The 12,048-nt window shown below is 37.5% G+C and overlaps 1 protein-coding gene across 2 annotated transcripts; it reads right to left on the bottom strand.

The window, feature by feature from the left end:
* Positions 1 to 4,725: 4,725 nt before the first annotated feature.
* Ccl20 (C-C motif chemokine ligand 20) lies at positions 4,726 to 8,063 on the bottom strand. Of its 2 annotated transcripts, none has more exons than XM_010608145.2 (4): positions 7,914 to 8,063; positions 6,665 to 6,776; positions 5,794 to 5,871; positions 4,726 to 5,206 (listed from the first exon to the last, which is right to left on the bottom strand). In XM_010608145.2, exons 1-4 carry the CDS (start codon positions 7,990 to 7,992, stop codon positions 5,185 to 5,187), a joined length of 291 nt encoding a protein of 96 aa, XP_010606447.1. In that variant the 5' UTR covers positions 7,993 to 8,063; the 3' UTR covers positions 4,726 to 5,184. The 2 variants fall into 2 exon arrangements, with proteins under 2 accessions (XP_010606447.1, XP_010606446.1); XM_010608144.2 differs by having other exon boundaries at positions 4,727 to 5,206; positions 6,665 to 6,779.
* Positions 8,064 to 12,048: the final 3,985 nt, after the last annotated feature.

Raw genomic sequence — 12,048 nt, 5'->3', positions numbered from 1 at the left:
TTTAAACAAAAATTTTTTTGTTTAAAAGAGTAACAGGCCTCAAGTTTACCCATCATGTATAAATACCACATTTTCCTTATCTTTCATCTGTTGATGGATATGCAAACTATTTCCACGATCTGGCTATATAATTGGTGCTGCTATAAACATGAGTGTGCATGTGTCCCTGTAATGTGATGATGTTAAATCAAAATTTTGCAATTTTCTATTTGTTTCTTCTTTGCAAGAATCATTTTGTCTATATTGCATGGCCTGAGTGACTACAGTGTAAATAATGATTCACGGTGCCTTAGCTGCTTCTTTTATTATGAAATTTTATTTTACCCCCTCATAAAATAAACAAAAGTAACATGGAAGTTTGAATATTGACAAAGATATTTGGTGACATTAGGGAGTTAGTGCTGATTTTTAAATACATGATAATGAAATTGTGCTTTTAAAAGCCCTTAAATATATATATATATGTATATATATATATATACATATATATATACATATATATATATATTAAAATAATTATAGACAAACTAATTTGAGCTCAGGAAATTGCTGTAAAGTAATCATCCAAGGAGTACGGAGAAAGGTGGAAGATGAGCTGGGTGATATAAATGAAACAACAATTGGTCATTTATTAGTTGTTACTGGGTGATGGATTCATGGGAGTTCTTACAAGAATTTCTGTTTTGGGATTTGCCCTGTCCTGACTGGATGTCTAGTCCACCTCAATTGTCTTGTATGATAGTTTAGATCTAAGATGTCCTCCAAATAATCTCTTGTTTGAAGGGTGATTATTGAATCATGAGGTGTTGTATGGGTCTGTGGATCCATCCATTGGTGAGTCCATAGCTGCTAGGAGGTGGGGCCTGGTTGGAGGTAGGTGACTGAGGGTGTGACCTGGAAAAGTCTATTCTTTTCCCCAGTTTTTCCCTTCTCTCTATACTTCCTGGTTGTCACGGTTGAGCAGCTTTCCCCAACCAAGCCCTTTCTGCCTTGAGGCCAGCCAACTCTAGACCGAATCCTCTCAAAACCTCAAGCCAAAATAATCCTCCCTTCCTTTAAATTGTGGGCGTAGAGTATTTTGTCCTAGAAACAGCAAAGTGACTAAGACACTTTCAGAGTCACATGACACTTGAACTCTACACCCACAGCCACACCCTGGACCTTGGCTCCTGAACTCTCCTACCTTTTGACCACATTAAACCCTTTTATCTAAGGGCCTCTTCATTTCCTTCCAGTCTTTCAGATGTTCTCAGCCCAGATTTAATGGAGAAGCCCTTCAGTCCCTATTCTGTACCACCCTGCACTGAAACATCGCATCTGCATTAATGGAACCAGCTGCCATTGATTTCTATACCTGGGTCTTCTCAGTTGCAGCAGCAGCAGTCTCATCATCTCCCACCTCAGTGGAGCCCCAACACCTTGGAACAACCCTCCCATGTGTTTCTGTGTCTGTCACTATCTCAAAGCTTCTCCTTTCATCTCAAAACCTCACCCCTGCCCTGCCCTCCCTCGTCAGTCTCCAGAGATGAGCCTTTCACCAAGGAGAGAAGGACCACAAGATTCAAACTCCAACTTCCTCCATCCCTGCAGAATTCTCTCCCACCTACTCCCATTCTTTATTCATGTGTCCTACATCTTGAGGGGACCACTGCTCCTTATAGAATCATAATATTTTAATGCCTGCATTTCAATACTTTTCCACATTAAAGTATCCCAGCTTCTAGATTGTGTCTCCTCTTGCCTTCATTGCTGAACCATTTGTCACTATTCAGTGTTCAACCTGCTATCATTTGGGATTCTCTTCCCTACTAGCTCTCCAAATACAACCAAGCTACCAGTGACCTACAGAGACCTATAACCTAAAGATTGCCAGGGTCAAAGAACAGTATCCCATCTTCATCTCCTTTACCCTCTTAATGACTGTGACACTGATGGGAAGCACATACAGTGGAACACTGAGGATCTTGCAGACAACCTCAGAACATAGCAAGTCAACCAGATGTAGGGTACACCTATGGCCATCCGTCAGCAGTCGCAACAGGAGACTTCGGGAAAGTATCTGAGGGGAGACCTCAGAGACATTCAGGTTGTGAGAGTGACTCCAGAAGACAAGACTAGCCTTGGACCATAATTAGTGACGGTTACTTATGTTCTCAAGAAGATTGTAAAAGCCAAAAAGGGATTTTTAACGAAGACCTAGCAGAGGCACCTTCAAGGGTTACTCCTGAAAAGGGAAGAGTCTTGAGGGAAGTTTACCACTGTTACTCATCTTATCAGTATTTCTTGAATCTAAAAGTGAGAATTACACATATAATTAAAAATAAAAGTAAAAAGAAGCCCAGAACCAAAAAACACATTCTGTATAGCCCTATATACATGAAATCGAGAGACAGGTCAATCTGCTGTGGCTGGGTCAGAACAACTGTGCCTTTGGGCTTAAGGAGGCTTGAGGGAGCCTTTCAGGGTACTGAAAATGTTTATTATCTTTAAAGGGAAGGGTTGCTAATCAAGTACTTATGCATATAAAAATGTATCAAGCTTCATGCACAAGATATGCATATTGTACAGCAAGTAAATTATCCCTTACTTTAAAATTAATGGATATGCATTTTCCAAAATGAAAAATAAGCTGAACTGAGGGCAGCATCACTAGTCCAGTGAGACTAATGTATCGCACATTCAAATTACAGAATGAGGCCCTACACCCTGGCTCTAAGCTTAACAGATCATCTCTGTGACTTGTGTGTCATTTCTCAAGTGGCTCACTCACTCCATCTACCCATGTGTCTTTGCCCATGTACCTGACGCCTCGATTCTTCTATTGTTGATTGATTAACAAATTGGCATTCTCTCCTGGGGATTTCAGCCTCCCAAAACTTACCCAGAAGTTATTAATACTCCTGGTCCCAAAAGATTCAGATACCTTTGGAAACCACACAAAATCTGTGTTACTCTACATGGTTTAGCCAGTGATAAGTCCCTGCAGTCAGAAAAATCTGCTGTCCCCTGACAATACCTGTCTCTGGCAGTGCTGTTCGAAATGTGGCTGCCCGAGGAAGGTGGCAGGAAGGGTGTCTGGGATGAGCCTCAGGGTTTGCAACTCATCTCTTCTGGAGCTTTCCTTCTATTATGGCTTCTGCTCACTACTTTTTCCCCATTTCTCAGCCCGCTCCATGCAGCTGGCTCTGGTTCCTCTGCTTCCCACGTAGACCCCCCTTCCTTTCCTTTGACTTTACTTTTTCAGTGGCTCCCTAGAATTCCCACATTCGAGCTCAAACCACTACACTGAGCTGAGGTAACAGTTTCGCTTCATCCGCAGCTGCTCCACCCCCACCTCCACTGATTGCACACTTTTGCTTCATTGTTCGGGAGTGGTGTGATCGCCATTAAGGGTGGCACAATTCTTCATTGTGCAGAACTATCCTGTGCATCCCTGGCTCCTGCCTACTGAATGCCTGCAGTACCCCACCTTGGATATTGTGACAGCTAAAACGCTCTCCTTGATATTTTCAAGTGCTCTTTCCAGCCCCTTTTCCAGCTGCCTGCTTCCTGCTTCCTATTGGCCCTTCATACCTCAGCTCAAGAACTGGGCTTCTGTTCCTGTCAAGAGCATGGGATATCGCTGATTAATACAGTCAAGTGAATATTCTTTTCTTCAGGAAGCTCTCACTAATGATACCCAATGGTATCTATGACTTAATTTATTACAGTGCTTACCACCATGTGTTGTAATACCCTAATCCCTCCCCCTTGCCACATTGCTTAATCCTAATTATGGATGAGCAAATTACCAAGTCTTAAATCACTTATGTCTCTAACACTTGGCACCCTGCCTGGCATGTATAATAAATACTAAACTTATGTTTGCTAAATAAACAGACAGGATGTTGAGCATACTTTCCCTGATGACTCGGGTTTACTGTTCCTGGGCACAGAGATGTCTTAGGGGCATACTGAGCGACTTGCTGGCTCTTCATCAGATCACCCAACTCTGCCGTGCTTTCTGTATTTGCACATCTGGATCTTGTGTCTCATTATGAGCACGCCTGCCTCAGTGAACCCTCGGGTCTTTTAGAAATTGAGGCAGACTGTTTGGAGTTGGGGCACTCCATGAGCTTCAGTACACAAACATTGTGATGGAAACTACATTGGTTCAGGGTCCCTTTGCCTTATTCCTGAGAACTTTGCCAGCCTTTGCATGTTTGGAGTTTCCCCTCATGTTAGAGGGTCAACCTGTTTCTAAGCACTCTCCAAGAGTGATTTCCCTTTTGGAAACTCCTTAATGACTCAGGAGGACTTTAAAAAAAGAAATATGCTCCTGTGCTGAAATGAACATTCCTGGCATCCTGCCTAGGGGCACAATGATGGACTGGTTGATTTTTCCAGGTATTTTCGGAGTGGTGGTTGTGTTCTTGAAGTCACAAAGTGTTTTAAGAACTTATATTAATAAACACTGGGCTATGGAATCTCAAATACAGGATCTTTGTAATTTTTGGTGTGTATGGCTTTGACTTATAAAACACTTTTCATTATAATTTATACAGACTCAAATCCAGGACCATGAGGGACAAAGAGGAAACAGCCAGGTGGGAATTCAACTTTTCATAAAATATTTATATTTTCTCTACCTTTAAATATTTTCAGTACCCATCATAATAAATAATTTACGACTCTATCAACAAGTAACTTTTTTTTTGGTTCTTTTATTTTCAGCATATACCCTTCAACAATCACCTTTCTCTTTTATAAGGTAACAACAGCAGTTTAGAAAACAAAATTATACACACAAAGGAAAGTTTAATCATCTTTTAAAATAGCTTACTACCTGCAAGAAGTCCGATGTAATTGCATTCCGCCAAATGTAATGTTATACGTTGCACTAAGCTGTAGCTTATGAGAAATTAGTATAAATAGCTAAACACACACACACACACACACACACACACACACACACACATACAAATCCTACAGCTATAAATAACTTAACATAAAATCAAGCTTGGCTTTAGTGTGATGCTTAAACAAAGCAAACTATGATGCAATATGGATCAACTTCATCAACTGGACAAGTCCAATAAAGCACAAATCAGTAAGTGCTAAACGATGTGCTCATGAAACCTCCCATGCCAGCTGTGTTCTTTGTCTTGGGCTGTGTCCAATTTCATTCCGAAAGCGCATGAGTTTTTACAGCTTCTTGCCTTTTTTGCTGTAAAGGGAAAAAGAAGAAAAGCGTAAGCCCAAATGTGGTTACTGGCTGCGGGAATGGCTTTGGTACCCACGAGTTGATCCCCAGGTCCTTAACCTCACTGATGAGTGAAAAAGAACTCAAGAGTCCATGAGGAGAATGTGGATGAGCTTTACCCAAGATAAATAAGCCAATTACAGAAAGAGGGTACGAGCACTTGCGTTGTTTCCAAGTCCAGTATCTATCTATGGCTCGTTGATATTAGATGCTATCTACTTATAAGATGTTACTCTGAGCATCAGTGTAGCTCAAAACCACCCATCTCTTTAATGCTTATTTTTTGGTTTTAACACACAACTAAATGTTAGATATCCCTATAGGAATAATTTCTGCAACAAGAAGCAAGTAACCGGTGACTAGTAAATGTGTAGGGGAGCCTAATACATCCTAGGAAGAACATCAATGAAATGAAATAATGATGATCTGTAAGTAGAAAAATACATTCTGCTTTTATGGCCCAACCCAAATGTTGGCTGAAAAATTCCTTAGCACTGAGGCTGTGACCCACTCTCTGTGCACTTGCCTTCCGACCAGTCAGTGATCCGTACCTGAGAATGCGCACTGCCCTCTTCACCCAGTTCTGCTGTGGGTTTGCACACACGGATAATCTTTTTTTGGTGTGAAAGCTGAAAGATCAGAAAAAACTGATTTGCATTTAAGAAGTTTTAAATGCTTTTTCACAGAACAAACAATGGAAATTTCACATTCCAATTGATTTCTCTGCTTACTAAACATTTCAGTTAATGAGATAAAATGTAACGAATGCTTAAAATAAATCCTGATTCAAGAAATGAAGGTAAGCAGGGTGCAATGGCACATGCCTGTAGTCCCAGCACTGGGGAGGCTGAGGCAAGAGAATCGCTGTGAGTTCAAGACCAGCCTGGGCTACATAGTGAGTTCCAGGTCAGTCTCAACTACATAGTGAGACCCTGTTTCAGAAAAAAAAAAGAAAAGAAATGAAGGTGATTTTCCTTGACTTTAACCAAAGTGTAATTTTATAGTACTGGAAAGATAAAGTCCCAGAAGTGTTATTTAATTTTCCTGCCACTGATATATAGTCAATAGCATATCATTGTAAAATATAGTATGCTATGTGAGCCAGAAACATTACATATGATAGTGTAATTAGCCTGGGATTTTACTTACAAGCCCAATCATTTTTGATAAAAGATGCTCATTTCAATACATGTCTTCCATATAGTCCTGAGAGAGTACTTAATAGCCTATAAGTTTACTTTAGAAAGTGATTTCCATTCTTACTGTTTCTGTTTCCAACTAAGCTTTTTAGTATTTCAGTATTATTTAAAGTGAACTGTAATGTAGATATTTACTGTTTGAACATGCTAACTGCACCTGCATTTCTGAATGATACTCAAAGAATTATACCTAAAATTCACATGTATTTAACTGGTAACTTACATGATAGCATTGATGTCACAACCTTCATTGGCCCACTGCTCTGTGAAGCCCATAATAAAGCTGGTGCGAATTACGCCTTTTGTGTATTGGAGGCAACAGTCAAAGCTGCTTGCTGCTGAAAGAGAAATGAAAGGAACTGAGTCCCAGGGATGAACTTATCCTGTGATTGGTATTTTGAGACCATGACAAGCTGCGAGGAAGCTACAAACTCTGTTTTATGTGCTAAATAATCCATTTCATGGAAGAGTTTTAATTTCTTTGAAATCTGTCTTGATCTTTGAGGTCAAATGCAACATAGTTTCCAGTTCTTTTAAAAAAAAAAAGTGGTTCAAAACCGTTTGGCTCAATAGCACAGTATGAAGATTCATTACTTCTCAGTAATACAGTATCTTTAGTAAGGAATGCAAATGGACAATATTTTATTTTACTTCACTATAATCACTCAAGAATATGGGCACTTGTCCCTCATGCCACTTAGAAAAAAAATAAAGAAACCTATGGATAAGCCCCCTAAATTCGTAAATTGGCATGTTTTAATCTATTGTCTTATGGAACATTGAACAGTAGGATTACAAAGGAAAGTGATTTTTCAGGAGCTACAGCTAATGTACTTTGCATTTGTGATACTATTTAATAGTACTTTTAAATTCTGTTCATGCAAGTTCAAGTGTGTCTTTTCGAGCATGCACCTGTTGCTAAAAGTGATGAATCCCTAGTAATAAAGCAATACTTGGACACTACCCTGAGTTAAACTATAACCTGTCTTAAGCTAAGGAATAAATGGTCGCTCAGAGTTGACAAGCTGTATCATTGATGCCTGCAGGGATAGTCAGGTCAGGGGTCATAATCTGTTTCTAAAGGACATGTTTTAAACTTCACTGAGATTATTTAGTCTCGAGTGAAAAGGTTACGGAAGCTGAAGTGTTTCCTATGTTTCAGGACCTTGTAGACTGGTAAAGTCACACAATTTACAGTACTCCCGGAAACAGCACTTTGCCCTTGTCCTAAAGTTCAGGGGCCTCTGAAAGCCCACTGCTCTCCAGATCTGCTGAGACTCACAGCAGAGAGGAAGCCTGCTTGGTAGCAGTGATCCTGCTGTCCTCCTCTCATGAATGAGCTGACAGCCTTTATGACTCCCCCTTGGAAGCTTCCTAAAAGGCCTCAGCCCCTTAGGGAACTCACATAACAAGGCTTAGAGGAAAAGAAAAACAGTTCTGCCTCCTGTGCTGAAAGAAAGGGTAGCGCTTACCTTCCAACTTGCTGCTGAGGTGGAGTAGCAGCACTGACATCAAAGCAACCAGGAACAAAGTCTTGCTACTGCACATCATTTCCAGCTCAAAGAACGGGTCTGCTCAGTTCTGAGTACCAAGAGCTCTACGAGTGCTGTTCTGCTCTTAGAGCAAGGCAGGATGGCTCTACTTATAACGAAGTTTGGAAATGTACAAGAAGGCGTGTTCTCACTGGGGTTTTCCCTAGGGCTGATCAACCAGCCCTATGGTGTCGTCATAAAGAAAACCCACAGGGAAAAACTTCCTGCCTTTCCCTAATGTTGGGAAGATGTAAAGATCAGGATGGGGGCAGGGAGGGATGCAAAGGGGAAAATTCTGTTAAATCTTTTGGGTTTACAAAGACGAAAAGCAGTTCAACCCTGTGGCCCAGAAATGGCTCCTGTCCAGTTTTAATTTAATCTCTTTTGTCTCGGAAAATAGAGGAACAATGATATAAAGGTCAGCTTCCTACCAGAACATTGCAGCACTCCTCTTGTTACACACTGTTTCCTTTCCAGAACCAGTCAAGGAGGGAGAGCCCAGGCACACTGAGGCAAGAATTGACAGCTGCACTTGGTGCTCAGCTCTCACAAGGAAGAAGACCCTGAATTTCTAGACCAGCATTCAAATCAGGTAATATCACAACGCGACAGTAGCATTCCAAACTATCATTGGAAAAATACCAGCACTTGGATAAGAATCAGCTTTATCTTCATTTGATGTCAGCACTTCTAAAAAATTTTTACATGTATATGGCTCTAAGCAATATTGCAGCTTACAAATTCCTCCTTACCTGCCTTTCTTTTTCATGACGATGTACTTGTATAACAATATAGAACCTCTTCAGTGGGAGGAAACTCATCAGTGGTAGCTAATCAGAAAAGAAATTAATAATGATGATGATATTAATGTATCAAGAATGCCTAATCTAAAGTGATATAAGAACTGCCTGCTAGTCACAAATAAGTTGAAAGTAAAAGAAGCCAAAATGATATGCCATGAAAATAGTAAATAAAACAGAACTGAAGTTACTATACTTATACCAGACTAAATAGATTTTAAAATAAAAACAAAAACAAAAAAACCTACAAATAATGATGGACTTTCAAACTGATAAAGGATCAGTTCATCAAAAAGATAAAAATTATGACTCCCAACAATAGCATTTCAAAATGTTTAAAGCAGGGCTGAGGATTTAGCTCAGTGGTGCCACTGCCTGCCTTGCAAGTGCAAGGTCCTGAGTTCAAAAAAAAAAAAAAAATATTTGAAGCAAAATTGACTGAACTGAAAGGAAGAATAGACAACTTTGAGACTTCCATGTGACACTTTCAGTGATTAATAGAAAAGTTATATAGAAGATTTATAAGAAAATGGGGAACAGTACTATAAACCAACTAGATCTAACAGGCTTCTATAGAACATTCTACCCAACAACTATAGAAGAAGTATTCTTCTCAGGCACACACAAAGAAAATTCTCCAGCTATATCATGACAGACCATAGAACAAGTCTCAGTAAATTTAAAAGGATTGAAATAATATAAAGTATGTTTTCAAATCACAATAAAATTAAATCAGAAGTCAATAACAGAAGGAAATTTAGGGAATTCATAAATTTATAAAATTAATATTATTCCTAAATAATCAATATATGGAAAAAATCACTAGAGAAAGTACAAAATACTTTGAGATGAGTGCAAACAAAAATACAACATACTAAAAGTTATAGGATAAAAAGCACTGGCCAGTGAGAAAATTATAGCTATAAATATCTACATTTTAAAAAAAGAAAGATCTCAAATCAATAACATAAACTTTTATTTTAAGAAACTAGAAAAAGTATAGCCAACATATGAAAAAGAGAGGAAATAATGACTAGAGTGAGATTAAATAAAATAAGAAATATCAAAATAGAGAAAATCACAAGAACCAAAAATTGATTTTTTGAAACAATCAACAAAAATAACAAGCTTTAATTACACTAAACAAGAAGAAAAAACACTAAGGAATGAAATATAATAAATACATCACTACTGATGTTAAAGAAATGTTATAAACAACTATAGCAACAAATTAGGAGAAAGACACAACTTATTAAAGATGACTCAAGAAGAAAACAAAAAATTCAAGTAGATCTTGTAACAAGTAAAAATACGACACTGGTAACTAAAACTTTTTCCACAAGGAAAATCCTAGGATAAACTGTTCCACTGGTAAATTCTATCAAACATTCAAAGAAGAATGGACATCAAACTTTTCAAAAAAAAAAAAAGGAGGAGGGGAAACTTTCCAAATAATTTTATAAATACAGTCTTACAATGATATCAAAATAAAAAAGGCATCACAAAGAAAGAAAGCTACAGACCAATATCCTTTATGTATACAAACATCAAAATCCTTGACAAAATATTTACAAACTAAATCCAACTGCAAATAAAAAAGATCATATACCATAATCATGTGGGAATTATTCTAGGAAATGTAATATAATATATAAATAGAATAAAACACAAAACCATGTGAAAAAATTTTTGGCAAAAATCCAACACTTTCTTATACTAAAAACACTTAGCAAACTAGGAAGAGTAGAGGACTTCCTCAACCTGATAGAGGTACTCTATGAAAATCTTATGGTTAATATGACATTTAATGTTGATTTAATGCTTTTCCCCTGAGAATAAGAAAATCATAAAGATGACTGCTTTTAGCTCCTTTATTTAACACTGTACTGGTTGTGTGAGCAAAAGACATTCAGACTATGAAAGAAGGAGTAACTACATAAATGTTCAGATGATGTGAGCATTTGTATAAAGAAATCCTACACAACTCATTCTAAAACAATTAGAACTAATAAATAGGGCTGGAGATGTGGCTCAAAAGTAGAGTGCTTGCCTTGCCCTGGGTTCATTCTCCAATATTGGGGCAAAAAAGAATAAATATTGTAAAATTTAAAACAATGTACCAAAAGCAATTATATTTCTATGTACAATCAGTAAACACTTTGAAAATAAATTAAGAAAATAATGACCTGTGTAATGACATCAAAAAGAATAAAATATCTAGGCATAAACATAACAAAAAAGTAAAAAATGTAAAAGCTATAAAACATTATTTAAAAATTAGAGGAGATCTAAATAAATGGAAAGATATCCCATATTCATGGACTAGAAGACTTAATATTACATTGATGGTATTCCTTAAACTAATCTACAAATTTACACAATTCCTATTAAAGCCTCAGATGGCTTCTTTGCAGAAGCAGAGAGACCAATATCCACATACATATGGAATGTTAAGTGACTCTGAATAGCCAAAACAATCTTGAATGAATAAAGTTGGAGGATTCACAGTTCCTCTCCTAATCTCTACAAAATTATACTAATCAAGACATGAAATATCAGAGAAAGTGTAAATATGAAGATCAATGACACAGAATTGAAAGTCCAGAAATTAATCCCCTTATCTTTGGTCAACTGATATTTGCTCAAGGTCACAATGACATTCCATGGGAAAAAGAACAGTTTTTCAATAAATGATGCTGGAACTTCTCAATAGTCACATGAAAAAGAATAAAGTTAAACCCTTACTTCATACTGTACACAAAAACTTAAATTGATCACAGATGTAAATAAATTAAAACTGAAATTTTTGGAGGAAAAACATAAAAATCACCCTTTATGACCTTGAGCTGAACAATGATTTCATGGATTAAACAACAAAAACTCAAGTAACAGCATAGGAAATATTTAAATTTAAACCAGACCATATCAAAACTAAGAACTTTTGTGCTTCAAGGGATAATGTAAAGAATGTGAATAGACAAGCCAGAGAAAAGAAGGAAAGATTTGCAAATTGTATATCTAATAAGGTGCTTTTAGATATATCTGGAAAAAATAAGAACTCTTACAGTTAAGTAATAAATAACCCAATTTCAAGATGAATAAAATGCTGAGTAGACATTTCCTCAGGAGGGGAGGACGTAAATGTCCAAAAAGCACATGTGCAAGATGCTCTATGTCATTAGTCATTAAGGAGACATAAATTTAAAACCACGATGTCATACCATTTCACACCCTCTAGGATGGCTTTAATCAAAAAGACAATAAGTGATGTAGAG

The sequence above is a fragment of the Fukomys damarensis genome, unplaced genomic scaffold, assembly GCF_012274545.1.
Source record: "Fukomys damarensis isolate Sample0158 unplaced genomic scaffold, DMR_v1.0_HiC HiC_scaffold_16, whole genome shotgun sequence".
NCBI classification, from domain to species: Eukaryota; Metazoa; Chordata; class Mammalia; order Rodentia; family Bathyergidae; genus Fukomys; species Fukomys damarensis.
Note: the sequence above shows the minus strand (reverse complement) of the source record. Positions and strands in the feature narration are given on the sequence as shown.